We start from the raw sequence: 15,507 nt of genomic DNA, 5'->3' as shown, positions 1-15,507 counted from the left end.
CTATGAATAAATTGGATAACAGATCTGCAAGGCGTATCTTTATTGGATATTCTAAGGGATCTAAAGGCTATAGATTATATCATCAGAGGTTGGAGCTGATTGAGAGTAGAGATGTGAAGTTCCTTGAAGGACTCAATAATGAATCCAGTGATTCAATTGATGACCAATTTGACTTACTGGATAATGAAGAGCAGTTAGGCAATGAACCAACTGCAGAACAGTTTGGCAATGAACCAACTGTGGAATAGTTAGGCAATAAATCAACTGATTTTGGTACCTCTACTTCTCAAAGACTAAGTGATCATAAAAGGTCTAGAGCTCCTCCATCCTATTTGGATGATTATTATGTGTATTTGTCTGAGGAGCTATGTTATTCTATAGACCTGGATGAAATGGCCGATAACTTGACATATTCTGATGCAATAAAATCACATTAAGCATCAAAATGGAAGAAAGCCATGGATAAGACAATTGAATCCATTGAAAAGAATAAGGTCTGAGAATTAACCGTTCTTCCTGAAGAAAGAAAACGTGTTGGATGCAAGTGGGTTCTAAAGAAAAAATGCAAATATGATGGAACCATGAAAAAATTTAAGGCTAGACTGGTGGCAAAAGGTTTCTCCCAAAATGAGGGAGTTGATTATGTTGAAACTTATTCACCAATGGCTAAGTTTGCATCCATAAGGATAATTTTGTTCATAGCGGCTTTCTTCAACCTTTGTGTATGTTTGAAAAAGTAAGAAACACTTTTGCATTCTATCATTATACGTAGATAATATATTGTTGACCGAGAATGATAATGAAATGATAGTCAACACAAAAAGTTGGTTGAATACTAACTTTGAAATGAAAGATATGAGTGAAGCCTCATATTTTTTTAGAATTAAAATCACCCGAGACAGAAAATCAAGAATTCTCAGTTTGAGTCAAGAAAGATATATTGACTATATCTTAAATAAATATAGAATGCATGACTCGAAACCCAGTGGTACTCTTGTCGCTAAAGGAGTGAATCTGAGTAAAAGTGATTGCCCAGGAGAAGGCCAACAAAGATTGAATGTGTCGTATGCACAAGCTATCGAAAGCTTAATGTATCTTATGTTGTGTACAAGACCTGATATAAGCTTTGTTGTTGGTCTTGTAAGCAGATACCAGAGTAATCCTGGTTGGCGTCACTGGCAAGGAGTTAAGAGAATATTCCGATATCTGAAAGACTCAAAAGGATTACAACTAAGCTTTCAATCTGATAAACTTGACTTGATCGGATATTCTGATGCGGACTTTGCAGGTTGCAAAGACGACAACAAGTTCATCTCTGGTTATATTTTTCTATTTGGGGGAGGTGCAGTAGCCTGTTCTTGTAAAAAGCAAGGATGTGTGCCCTTACATACTCAGGAAGCTGAATATATTGCATGTAATGCAGTCACAACCTTTGCAGTGTGGATTAGTAGGTTCATTTGTGATTTAAAGCTTAATCTAGCATTTGAACTTATTCACCTTTTATGTGATAACCATGTTGCTATCTCCTTGATGAAAAGCGGAACTGATAGCTCAAAGAGCAAACATATAATGGTAAAATACAATTATATACATGATATGATTGAAAGAAACAAGATAATTGTTGATTATCTAACAACATCAAACATGGTCGTTGATCCTCTTATAAAAGGGATCCTTGAGGATATGTTTTAAAAGCATGTTGCTCGCATGGGATTAAGGTATCTTTGATTACGATGGAAATCCTTGAAGGAAAAACCGTAATCTTTTATGGGAAGCTCACACTAATGGGAGCAAGGCTGGCATATTCATGGCCAAGTGGGAGATGTTGGAGTGTGTGGCCATGATCCGCCCACTTCGGCATATCCACGAACAGGGCCCGTTCGTGGATATGCATGTGTTGTTTTCACAACTGTTTTTTAAACTAAAATTTATTTTCATTTAGTTTTGGCCCGTTCTTAATATCTCTCGTTGTGCTTATCTGCGACAGCTGAGCCTGAGGAAAACTGAGAGAGAAATTATAAATAGTCATGCTGTAAGGAAAAATTCTAAGCAACTCTTACTGAGCTCTCTCGAAGCAAACCTCAAACACTATCTTCCTTCTTTCTCCTTTTTTTTTCTTTTCTGAAACTCCGAGCAGCAGCCCCTTCGTGGACTCCCCTTTCTGCTGTGCACCCATCATCACCAACAACCAATTCATGAACCACATTGTTCAACTCTATAGAGCTACACCTTGGCGTCTTTAGAACACCTCTTTCTCTCATTATCTCCCGGATTGTCTCAACATCAGCCCAACGATTTGTTGATGCATATAGATTTGACAACATGACATAGTGTCCTCCATCGTTAGAATCTAAACACATCGGCCTATAGATGATCTCTGATAATTGATTGTTTCTACTGCCACGGCAAGCACGAAGCAAACTGCCTAGGACTACAGCATTAGGTGGCATTGGTATTGTCTCTACAAGCTCTTGTGCTCTGTCTAACAATCCAGCACGGCCAAGAAGATCAACCATGCATCCATAGGGCACTATCATAGGTTTAATCCCATATTTGTTTTGCATTAGATCAAGAAAATGCAGGCCTTCGTCAACTAAACCTAAATGACCACCCACTTAATAATCCGACTAAAGTAACGTTATCGGGCCTGATGTTCACCTTCTCCATCCTCAAGAACACATCAATGGCTTCTCTTACCAAACCGTTCATGGCCAACCCTGAAATAATTGCGTTCCAACAAAAGATATTCTTTCTATGGAGCCCATGAAAAGTTTGCATTGCACTGTCAATACTGCCGCACTTCATGTACATGTCAATGAAAGCAGTTCCCAAAACAACATCAACCTTCAACCTCTCCTTCCTAATATAAGCATGGATCCATCTGCCAACATCCAGATAGCCCAAATGTGAACACGCCGACAACAAACTAATCATGGTGACTTCAGTAGCCTTAGCATTCTCTGGTTGCATCCGATTGAAAACTGAAAACGCCCTTCCAAACTCCCTACCCTGCACACAGCCTGAAATCATACTGTTCCATGAAATAGAGTTCTTGGTACCCATCCGTTCGAACATCTTCCAAGCGGACCCCAAGTCACCGGATTTACAGTACCCCGTGATCATGGAGTTCCAAGTGGCGACATCCTTAACCGGAGCCTGTTCAAACAAGCGGCGAGCTTCAACATCATCCTCACACCTCCTGTAGCAATAGATCATAGTGTTCCAGGAGACTGTATTCCTCTCAGGCATTTCATCAAACAGTTTACACGCATCATCAACAAGACCATGACGCGAGAAAGCGGAAAGCATCGAGTTCCAGGCGACGACATCTCTCTCAGGAATTTCGTCGAACACTTTCGCCGCAGACCCGAGATCGCCTTTCTTAGCATAAAAATCGAGCAACCCAGTTCGCAGAAACGCGTCAAATCCAAAACCCATCTTCAAAACCTGGCAATGGATCCCCACCCCAAACATGGCGGACGAAGACGCCGCGCAGACAAAAAGAACCAAAGAAACGATCGAGTTTTCGGGCGGGTACCCTGTTGCAGCATCTTCACATAGCAAGAGAGGGCCTCTTGCTCTAGACCCGACTCTGTAGCAACCTTTATGATCGAGTTCCATAAATTGGAACATGATGGTGAGTTTTGGATCAATTTTTCAGGGTAATCGAGTCGCCCTGAGTGATTGCAGAGGGCCAAGAAGCTCTTGATCACAGAGTGGTCGGTTTGGAGGCCGTTTGTGAGGATCTGGGAGTGCGTTTGCCGCAACTGTTTGAGGATCAGAGGGTGGCGGTCGTTGGGAGGATTGTGAAGCAACAGATCAAAGAGGCATCTCGGAATGTGGAGTTGGGTGGTGGTAGTGTTATCGTTCTTTTGCATTATGCAGCAGCCCAAAGATAAAAAGAGATGGTCGTGTTTCTCTCCTGTCAACGGGTCGGGTTTGGTTCGGACCCAGGTGAAATCAGACCTGACCCCTATTTTCGGGTATGGTATCGGGTCCCAACCCGGATCTAATCGGATCCATCATAAGAGAAATCATACCCGGACCCGATAAAAACTACATGAACCAGACCTCCGTTGAGCCGTGGTCTCAACGAGTCAGACCCTGGTTAAATTCGATCTGGGTTGGGCTTTCAAGTTTGAACCTCCTATTTTGTGTTCAATTCAAAAATGTAAACGGTTTGGATTCTTTTTGGCTTACCAAATGCGTATTTTTTAATCTATAATTCAATTTTTTAAAACATGAGAAAACGAATCCATGTCACAGTAAAAGAACAAAAGAAAATGAATCACTTGTATGAGATTATTTTTCTCAAGCCAACCCAACATGAGAAATGAAATCTCATGAGACTCCAAATCAAGTGATTTTGATTCTCATGAGATTCTAAATCACATAGGTTGGGAGAAGCCGAACATGCCCTAAATGGAATCAAATTCGACCCGATATTGGATAAAATCTGATTAATTGACATCCCTATTTGCAATTACAATGCAACCCAAAGATAAAAGAGATGGGTCATGACCCTGGTTAAATCCGGTCTAGGTCTGACTTTGAAGTTTGAACCTCCTATTCTGGGTTCGATTGTACCCGGCTCGTAAGGGGCTCACTCAAACTTGTGAAATACGCTTACGAAGATGCTGCAACAGGCCGCCTACCCACAAAAATGATAAGTGAATTGTTATTTGAAATGCACATAGATAAAATAAGTGGTTATTAAACGTAATAGTGCAAATGCTGGCCAGTTTTTGTAAATTACTCTACTATTTTTGTGGTATTCGATCTCAAGCTCGAGCTTGATTTATGTGAACCAAGCTGAGCTCGAACGTGTTGGGCTCGTGTTCGAACCGGCTAGTGCACAGCCTTAGTTGGTAAAGATGAATACCCAACAAAACTCATAGCTTAAACCTAATCCCATTATTATTTTGGTCAGGTTCAGTTCAGTATATGATACCAATATACAGAAATTAGTATTCCGATTAGGTCAGGGTGTTTGACAAAGATTAGACTCATTGATAGCCTTCAGCTATTTCAAAAAAGAGTTGAAGCAAACACATTAAAGAAACAGATCCCAATCTATCCTAGTGTGTCCGGTTTATAGAGTTGCTCGTTTTCTAACTTTCGAAGGTCATGGAGCCTACAAATATGATTTGCATAGTTTGATTTTTTATTCTTAGATCATAATATCACAAGTACATACGTTTTTCAAGAGCTTCAAAAAACATTGGCCCCACGATGCACCAAAATTTCTTGATTCAAAAGTAAAAGTTTATCGTTGAAAAAACACAACTAATAGGGAATTTCCTCACAAAAGAACCATGTTGAACACATCAGGTGGGGTCAAATTGAGTATATAAAACTTTTGCCCATGATTTCCTACAGGATGGTATGTATAGTTGGCCATAAAAATAAAATAGTTAGGTCTTTTTTTGAAGTACAGCACAGGAAAATCTCTCTCTCTCTCATGCAAGGCACTGTAGGGCCGTGAAAGTATACCCATGAGACCTAGAAGATCGTGATGATTTGTTATGAACTGAAAAACAAGGAAAAATATTGATATTATTGATGTGAATGTTATTTTATAATGAAGAAGATAAATGAAAAGTAAAGATTGAAACGAGTAATTCGGGTTCTGATGTAGACTTACTAAACCCAACATAATCGATTTTGGCTCAATCCTTGTCAAAATCAGATTTACGTTTAGATGAAAAATGCCATCATAAAATCAAGATCTAGTTAGCTATTTAAGCTAAGCTAATCGGATGCACCTTTTACATGTTCTCATATTCAGATGCCCAGTTGGGCTTGGAAACAATTTTGCATTCAGATGTAAAACTAACACTGAAACCGAGTCTGGTTATAACCAGATACAAGTTTAAACGAATCCAACAACACAGAACTAGATTCAGTTGGGTATCCAACCAAAATCCAAATTTTGGCTATGAGCACAGCGAGAGAAAGTGATGACCAGAATACTACACAAGTCAACCGAAACCTAACAAGAATATTATACAGGTCAGGCTTAAGTAACGACTTTCATCTGACCCGATATTTCATGTGTATTTTCACGTAAATAATACATTTTAAACACTTTAAATTATAGAGCTAGGTTTAGGCTTCCATTTAACCGGAGCCTGAACCTATCTACAGGTTATTTTGACAGGTTCTGTTGCACCCTGATGGGTCTGATATCCTTGCCTGTTGACAACCCTACAATTAGTGCAATAGCTTCAAAAAACTTACTTTTTGAGAAAAAAACTTCTTTACATTGCACGTAGCTGTAGGTAGCTGTCTGGGTTTTATCTTTTAAACATAAGCTGAACCTAAGCAAATAATGTGCACCAGTTCACAAAACAAAAATCAGAAACCAGAACGGAACAAACTGAAGTATATACATATTCAAATATCTACAAGACAAACTTTTCAAAGTCTGGACTTGGGCACGTTGAGACATTGTTTAAATAAAAGTCTTAAATATATCAAACTCATTATCTTTGTGAGCATAACTATTAACATGCTAACAGACCTCGCATCTGTTAAAGAGTTGACCCCGTGAAAATAGTTTCATAAAATTGTACACATCCTCTCAGCCTGCCTACGAAGGGTTTCTGTCTCATGCCTTGCTGCCTCTAAGCTTTCTCTGAGCCTCCGAATTTCTTCATTGGAATTCATTTGTGCCTTTCGTGCTAGTTCTTCTGCCTGTTTTCGAGCTGACTCCTCTAATGAAAGTTTTTCTTCAAGTCTAGCAGCAGTGTCTTTTAGTTTTTCCTCCATCTGATTGGAACAACAGAGAGATTATTGCCCAACCAGCAAATATACATGGTCAACAACTAAAAGCATTCACCAAATCATATACCAATTTTCTTAACTAATGCAAGAACATTTTTTTTTCATTTATTACTTGAAGAAACCACACCCGGGATCAAAGACCTGGCTGCACTGGTCTTAGCCCACCGTACCTACTGCCACTGCCCCAGTGGCATGAAACTCCATGGCCCTTCTCAACCCTAAGGAGCCTCTTGCTTTTTTTGCATAAGGGGGCAGTCACATGAGAACTCAAACTCAGGCTTGGGGAGACCTCCCTATCCATGAGCCCAGACCTTGACCACAAAACTCAAATACTCTTTGAACCAGCAGGAGACCATGAAAAACACAACTAGTTCCAGTAAAAAAGTAACACCCACCAAGACAATCCTCCTCAATGGTGGTTGTCTATTAACAGTGTCATCACTTTACCATTAGAGCAACTACAGCAAGTGGAAACCATTACCACCCTCGGTGAGTGAACATCAATAAGTTCAGTTCTTAACAATTCAAAGGATACCATGGCAGTGCCATGTATTGGCAAGCACTAAATTTGCAAAAAGTATAATGTCACCATTTTGAGAAGGCTCCTCATATTTTAAGATGGAAATGAAAACGGTAACATGTACATTTTGCACTGGTGTCAAATTTTAGAGGACAATATCCACATATATGCACACACTGGATATATTGATTCTAGAATCTAGAAGCCATAAGATTATGGAATAGAATAGAATGTCCCCACTGGCATCATTTAACAGATGTAATCGAATCGATAGAAAGAACAGAAAGCAAGAAAAATATACTATATCAATCATCCGTTCTAGTTGCTCCTTGTATGATTTTTCGATCTCTTGCTTCAACTGCAACAATTCTTCTCTTGGATGTTCCTGGAATGATTTGAGGTTTTCTATCTGGGTATGAAGCTTAGCCTCCCGTTCCTATCAAGCAATCACCATGTTTATTAAGGAATTAATCTACTTTTATACAATGTGTATGTTGAGATATCCATAGAGGTTCTCTATGAATATCTATTTTTATGTTTACCTTGAGTTTGTGGAACATTTCATCTGTGTAAGGTTGGCCACCATTGTCAAACATAACACTGTTTACCAAGGAAACCAACTGTTCAACTTGATGAACCCTTTTCTTTTCATCCTTAGTTTTGTTATCGAAAAGCACCACTCTCTCATTGCATAAACGAATAAAATCCTGTAAAATATTCAAATGCAACAAGACAATAATAAGGCATGATTTCATACTCCCAAATATATCCAGCAAGTAATAAAATAAAGTGTAGCTTTTCAATAGATAAAACTCACTGAGGTCATGCCTTTACAATCACCACATCAAAGAGATACATGATACAACTCTCTTGCACATATTTTTTGGTACTAGTATGCTTCCAGGAAAATGAACAAATATTTAGCCTTCCAAGCACGAAAAATAAAATTATTCAAAGGTGAAAAGAAGCAGAACTCCTTAATCAAATAGTTAACAAATTGTCAAAGACAGCATGCCCTCACATGTGCATGAATGCAACAACAACAACAACAACAACTACGCCTTCATCCCAAAACAATTGGGGTCAGCGATATGAACCAAAAAAGAAATTCATTTTGGGTCTTCCACATGAATCCTTTTCCTCCAATCATTTCTATCCAACGCCATGTCCTCGGTGAGGTTCAAAGCATTCATATCCTTTCCTATCATCTCCATCCAAGTCTTCCTAGGCCTACCCCGACCTCTTTTAACTAATATATTTTCCCATTTCTCCAACCTTCTAACTGGAGCATCATTAGGCCTTCGCCGAATATGTCCAAACCACCGTAAACGATTCTCTCGCATCTTATTTTCAATGGGTGCAACACCTACCTTCTTACGTATCTCTTCGTTCCGAATCTTATCTTTTATTGTATTTCCACACATCCATCTAAGCATCCGCATCTCAGCTACACTCATTTTTTGAATATGATGTCTCTTGGCAGCCCAACATTCCGTACCATATAGTAAAGCGGGTCTAATAGTCGTCCTATAAAACTTTCCCTTCAACCGCAATGGCATTCTACGATCGCACAGCACTCCAGTAGCACTTTTCCATTTCATCCACCCAACCTTTATCCTATGATTTACATCTCCATCAATTTCTCCATACTTTTGAATGATGGATCCCAAATATTTGAAATAATCATTCACCGGTATATCTTGCTCACCAAGCTTCACTACACTCCCATCCCTACTTCGTTGCTTACTAAACCGACATTCCATATATTCAGTCTTACTCTTACTCAACTTAAAACCTCTAGCTTCCAATGTCTATCTCCATAATTCTAACTTAGCATTAACCCCAGCTCTAGACTCATCAATCAAAACAATATCATCAGCAAACAACATACACCACGGTACATTTTCTTGAATTGATCTCGTAAGCTCATCCATCACTATCGCATGTGCATGAATGCATTAAGAGAAAATGTCTGGTAGGCACTCTAGTCAGTGCCATTTGCCTGCATTAAATGGATCTTAATATTTATTAAAATCTTGGTTAGAAAAAGATTTGAATGAGACAATGGCATGTAGGACATGACACTGTGCACGTATTTGCAGTACAAAACTCTAAAATTTCTTAAAGAGTTTTCTTGAAAGCACATCCTTGAATCCTCCATGAGATTCCCAAGCTTTTCTAGTTTCATTGAACTCGTTTGACCCATTAGAGTCAACCTCGTTTCCCTAATTCAGCAGAAAATTTGGATGCAGACCTGAACCTTGTCTTGCATAACTTAGAAATTACCACATGACCAAAAGCAATCTCCATCTATATTAAATCCAAACCACCTAGCCTGTCACGGGCCTATTTCCTTCAATGGGCCAACGCGACGCGACGGTCCTTCCTCACCGCCGCAAGCCTACTAGTCAGCTCGCTTGCCGATCGCGGAAGCTTGTAATCAGAGTGCAAGAGAGAATAGAGGGAGAGAAATTGCAATCACAAGAAGCAATCACAATGAGGGTGAACAAAAGAAAGCTCAATGCATTTACTTCATTCACAATTTTTGCCCGCAGGCCATTACAGTTCAAGTATACGGGCTGCCCTTTCGGGGTATTGATTCACCTGAACCGGGCAGCTTACATCAGACTCAACAAAAGCAAAACAGACTCTAAGCGCAACTGTACACTGTAAGTCGCAAGGGAACATGCTCCCCCCTTCAAATCATGCATCGTCCTCAACGCCATCTGTTTCGCGGTAAGCCCTGACTTCAGCCGAGTAGCGGCTGTTCATTCGAAATACAGGCTCCCACGTTGGTTCCGCTGTTTCCTCTCACTGCACCAAGTATTTCTTCGTTTGCCCCAAGTAGTTGACCTTATGGCGAAGGATCTGACTGAGGTGCTTCTCGGCCTGTTGTGTTGTCGGAGCCCTCTGCATGATGGGAGCGCGTTGTGGCACACTGCATTCTGGGTCTCCATCATCTGGATGGAACTGCTTGAGGTTGCACACGTGGAACAACGGGTGCACCTTGAAGTCTAGGGGCAACTCCAGCTTGTATGCCAGCTTGCCCACCTTCTTTGTGATGGTGAAGGGTCCCTCATACTTTCTGAGTAGTCCGCGGTGCCGCCCGCGGAAGATGCCTGTGCGACTAGGATATAGCTTCACCAACACTTGGTCCCTAACTTGGAACCCTGCGGGCCGACGGTGTTTGTCCGCCCACTTCTTCATTCTCTTTGTCGCTTTGTGTAAGAATGTCTTCGCCAACTCATTCTGCTCGTGCCAGTCGCGAACAAACTGATAGGCGAAATATGGCCTTCCCTTTTCTTGTGCGGCAAGAGTGTGCGGGGTCAGTGGCTACTGCCCCGTGGCTATCTCAAACAGGTTGTGGCCTGAAGACTCGCTCTTCTGCAGATTATAACAAAATTGTGCCACATCAAGGAGCTTCACCCAATTTTTCTGATTGGCACTAACAAAGTGCCTAAGGTACTGCTCCAGTATCCCGTTGATGTGCTCTATCTACCCATCTGTCTGCGAATGGAAGCTTGTTGAAAACAGCAAATCCGAGCCAAGTAGCCGAAATACTTCACGCCAGAACTTGCCCGTGAAGCGAGCATCGCGATCACTCACAATGCTCTTTGGTATGCCCCAGTGTTTCACCACATGCTTTACGAACAACTCTGCAGTGCACTCCTTGGAAGCTGGGATGAAGGTGACATACTTTGAGAAACGATCCACCACGACCAAAATAGAACTGAAGCCCTCTACCTTTGGCAGACTAACAATAAAGTCCATAGAGATGTTTTCTCAAGGACGTTCTGGAATTGGTAGAGACTCAAGGAGACCGGTAGCCTTCTGGTTTGTCCCCTTATCTTGCTAGCAGACGAGGCATGTTCGCACATACCCCTCAACATCGTCCCTCACTGCGGCCAATAGTAGCCGCGCTCAAGGAGTGCTAAGGTCCGCTCCTGACCAGGATGGTCGGCCCATAGTGTATCATGGCACTCCTTAAGCAATTCTCGGAGGAGGCTTCCCCACCGCGGTACGAAGATGCGTCCCCCTTTTGTTACGAGGAGGCCATCCTGTAGCCAAAATCGTCGAGTCTTCCATGCCTGTACCAGAGAAACAAGGTGTTGTGTGGTCGGATCCTGCTGCGTACCTTCACGGATGCGGCTCAGCAATGTGCCCTCTAAGTGCACTTCAGAAGGCTCCGCGCGCACAGCTGCCAGTTCAGCCCTACGGCTCAAGGCATCTGCCACAACATTGGTCTTTCCAACCTTGTACTCCAAGGCAAAGTCAAACTCAGCCAAAAACATCTGTCATCGAGCTTGTTTAGGCGTTAACTTCTTCTGTGTTTGAAAATAGCTCGTGGACACATTGTCCGTCTTGACGACGAACTCAGCACCCAAAAGGTAGTGCCGCCAAGTCCTGAGGCAATACACAATGGCGATCATCTCACGTTCATGCACTGTGTAACGCTTCTCTGCATCTTTCAACTTGCGACTCTCATATGCGATTGGATGACCATCTTGCATAATAACTCCGCCAATGGCAAAGTCTGAGGCATCCGTGTGGACTTCAAAGGGTCTTGAATGATCAGGCAGTCGCAGCACTGGCTCCCTCACTAAGGCTTTCTTCAAGCCATCGAAGGCATCTTGGCACGCTCCTGTCCAGAGTCATACCCGATTCTTCTTTAACAAATCTGTGAAGGGCGCAGCAATGAGGGAATAGCCTTCGATGAAACGCCGATAATAGTTTGCCAAACCGAGGAATGATCGCAATTCGGGCACTTTGCTTGGCGGAACCCATTCCTGGATGGCCCTTATCTTCTGTCCATCCATACGCAGCACACCACGTCCCACAACGTGGCCAAGGAAGCTGATCCCCTCCTGCCCGAAGAGACACTTCTCTCGTTTGACACAGAGGTCATTCTCCTTCAGCACCTGAAACACTGTTCGCAAGTGCCCGACATGTTCCTCCATGTTGCTGTTGTAGATCACGATATCATCCAGGTAGACTACCACAAACTTGTTTAAGTAAGGGTAGAAGATTTGGTTCATTAAAGTCGTGAACGTGGCTGGAGCATTTGTCAACCCGAATGGCATTACTAAAAATTCGTAAGCACCATAGCGAGTGACGCAAGTTGTTTTCGGCTCATCACCTTCGGCAATCCTCACCTGCCAGTAACCCGATCGCAGATCTAGCTTGGAAAAGATACGGGCACTGCCTAGCTGATCGAACAAGTCCGCTATCAATGGCAATGGGTACTTGTTCTTCACCGTGACCTTGTTCAGAGCACGGTAATCCACACATAACCGTTTAGAGTCATCATGTTTCATCTGGAAAATGACTGGAGCACCAAATGGGGCTTTTGATGGACGAACAATGTCTGCGTCCAACATCTCGTCTAGCTGCCTGCACAGCTCCTTCAGTTCAATTGGCCCCATACGGTATGAAACCATTGTGGGAGGCTTCGCTCCCGGGGTCAACTCAATCTTGTGGTCGACCTCACGTCTTGGCGGAAGACGCTTTGGCAATTCCGGAGGCATCACCCCTCGAAACTCCTCCAATAGTGGGGCTAGGGTCGGCGGCACTGCTGCTTCTACCTTTCCTTCATCTGCACGCACTGTAACTAAGAATGTCTGATCCTCATGCTTGACACCCTTCTTCAGTTGCATTGCTGATAACACTGAAGACTTGCCTTTCTGCGTAAGGCACTGTACTGTGTGGGACAGGTCTGACCCCATGATCGTCAACATGTTAAACTTTGGCAGCATCATAATCTGGCTTCGCAAAAACTTCATACCCAGAATCACCTTGAAATCGTCTAGGGGCACCACAAAGAAGTTGGCTTTGACGACCCAACTCCCCACTTGAGTAGCCACATCTCTTGCTTCACCAAGGATGGGCTTGACCTCAGAGTTTACTGTTTTGATAGTCCTCTGCTTTGGCCCAGTTTTCAAGCCCAACTGCTTTGTCTCTTCCCGCGAGACAAAGTTGTGTGTGGCCCCGGAGTCTATCATTGCTGAAGTAGACTTTTCATTCATAATGACTTCTTCGTACATAAGTTCCTTACTGACCTGCATGTTCTTAGCTGCGCAACTTCTAGCTGCGTTAATCGATCGCATGGCCCTCATCCTTGGTTGCATGGTCTCAGTGTCACTGCATTCAGTATCGCTGCATTCTTCCTGTGCAGCATTGGCTTGCCCGTCGTCCTTTACAAGGCGCTTTGGGCACTGCCTAGCGATATGTTTATCACCGCAGAACCAACATGTCACAACCGCACCCTTGTTGTTGTTGTTATGCTTTGTGAAGTTCTGTTTCTTTTCGGATTGATGGTGTGTCGACGCCTCACCTTTATCATTGTGTTGCTCATCCTTCTTGCCTCTGTGGTCAGGCTTCTTCCCAACTTTGGTTGATGGAGTGAAAGGCTTGCGCTGAATGTCAACTAAGCGCTCAGCCACCACATATGCATCTTCTAAAATACGGGGGTTGCTCCTTTCCACTTCAAACTGTGCCCATGGCTGAAGTCCCACAATGAACCAGTTGAGCATGTCGTCTTCAGGCATATTAGGTATCTCCAGCATAAGCTTCTGAAACGTTCTGACATAGTCTTGCAACGAACCAGTGTGTTTGAGCTCATGAACCATCCGGTAAGCCTGCCTCTGCGCATTTCTTGGCATGAAGTAGTTGTGCAACTCCATTTTGAAGTCATCAAAGGTGTTTATCACACATTGACCCCTCTCCATGTCATTGCGCTTCCGCCTCCACCAAGCGATAGCATCTCCATCAAGTAAGGTCGTTACAGTCTTAATCCTCAGATCTTCGAGGGTCACATTCTGGATATCCAAGTAGTCTTCTACTTGGAACCAGAAGTTCTCAATGGCCTTGCTGTCACGAGAACCATTGAATTTTGCGGGTCTTGGCACATTAATCCTTGATAGCCTCTCACCATTTCCGCCATTTAGGGTCACCGTTCGCTACAACGTACGGTTCTTCAACTGAAGCTCCCCTACTTCAGCCTGCAAGTCGGTCACTATAGTCGTTAATGAAGTGACCTGCCCCATTAATAAGGTTACCTGCTCTTGCAGGCTCGCCACCACATCATTCAGTCCATTGAATGATTCACATGCGCGTGAAATCGCTTCCTCATGCGAAATCACCTCTTCCACCAGCTTGTTAACAGTTGCAGTCAACTCTTCTTGGCCCCGAGGTGAACCCATCTCCTCAGCTTCAGCAACTGCCTTGCCTTTGGTGTTGCGCAAGTTTTGATAAGGCGCCACGATGTCTTGCTCACAAATCGCAGCCTGTCGGCGTGTCTGTCGACACCGACTCCGGAGTCCCTTTCCCAGCAGGAGAACGGGCTCTGGTACCACTTGCCACGGCCTATTTCTTTCAATGGGCCAGCGCGACGGTCCTTCCTCACCGTCGCAAGCCTACTAGTCAGCTCGCTTGCCGATCGCGGAAGCTTGTAATCAGAGTGCAAAAGAGCAAGAGAGAATAGAGGGAGAGAAATTGCAATCACAAGAAGCAATCACAACGAGGGTGAACAAAAAAAAGCTCAACGCATTTACTTCATTCACAATTTTTGCCCGCAGGCCATTACAGTTCAAGTATACGGGTTGCCCCTTCGGGTTATTGATTCACCTGAACCGAGCAGCTTACATCAGACTCAACAAAAGCAAAACAGACTCTAAGCGCAATTGTACATTGTAAGTCGCAAGGGAACATAGTCAGTTAAGATTCAAAAGCAATCTCCATCTATATTAAACCCATACCACCTAGCCAGTTAAGATTGTTAGGTTGTAGGCACCGTGACAAAAGTTAAAAACGACAAAATATCGTTTTTCAAAACCTGGTAAGAATTTGGCAAAATCTCGGCAATAAAAAATAAATTTAAAAATATATAAAATTATTTTTATAAGAAAATATTAATAAAAATTATTTAAAAATAAAAACACACGGTTTTTTCACGATAAATAGCCGTTTAAAATGTAAATATCATGTTTAAATCATGGTATTTATGTTTTTTCATAAATCTCACGATTCTTTGAAAATCTCACGAGAAATTGTCGTTTTTAACTTTCAGGCAATTTCTCGCAATATTATCACGAGATTTTCATAAATCTCGCGATATTTGTCACTATGTTTGTAGGTCCCCTTGGTCATGAACCAAAGTGGATTTGACCCCTAGCTGTTGCATGGGAGACTTAGAGATTAGGAGA

General features: G+C 42.5%; 2 protein-coding genes across 3 annotated transcripts in view; both read right to left on the bottom strand.

The window, feature by feature from the left end:
* Positions 1–2,589: 2,589 nt before the first annotated feature.
* Positions 2,590–3,621, bottom strand: LOC149838173 (pentatricopeptide repeat-containing protein At1g06143-like). The gene has a single exon (XM_090008201.1). It carries the CDS (start codon positions 3,619–3,621, stop codon positions 2,590–2,592), a length of 1,032 nt encoding a protein of 343 aa, XP_089864327.1.
* A 2,753-nt stretch (positions 3,622–6,374) lies between these two features.
* The window catches only part of LOC149838172 (immune-associated nucleotide-binding protein 9-like), a 40,146-nt gene continuing 31,013 nt past the window's right edge, over positions 6,375–15,507 (bottom strand). For both annotated transcript variants that reach the window (XM_090006433.1, XM_090006434.1), the window contains exons 4-6: positions 7,849–8,013; positions 7,608–7,742; positions 6,375–6,771 (exon numbers count right to left, since the gene is read on the bottom strand). In XM_090006433.1, the coding sequence (XP_089862559.1) occupies positions 6,562–6,771; positions 7,608–7,742; positions 7,849–8,013 (510 nt within the window). In that variant the 3' untranslated portion in view covers positions 6,375–6,561. The remainder of the gene's footprint in view (positions 6,772–7,607; positions 7,743–7,848; positions 8,014–15,507) is intronic.

This window comes from Nuphar pumila, chromosome 5 (genome assembly GCF_984573655.1).
Source record: "Nuphar pumila chromosome 5, dmNupPumi1.hap1.1, whole genome shotgun sequence".
NCBI lineage: Eukaryota > Viridiplantae > Streptophyta > Magnoliopsida > Nymphaeales > Nymphaeaceae > Nuphar > Nuphar pumila.
The sequence above is the reverse complement of the archived record's forward strand: the minus strand, read 5'-3'. Positions and strand labels throughout refer to the sequence as shown.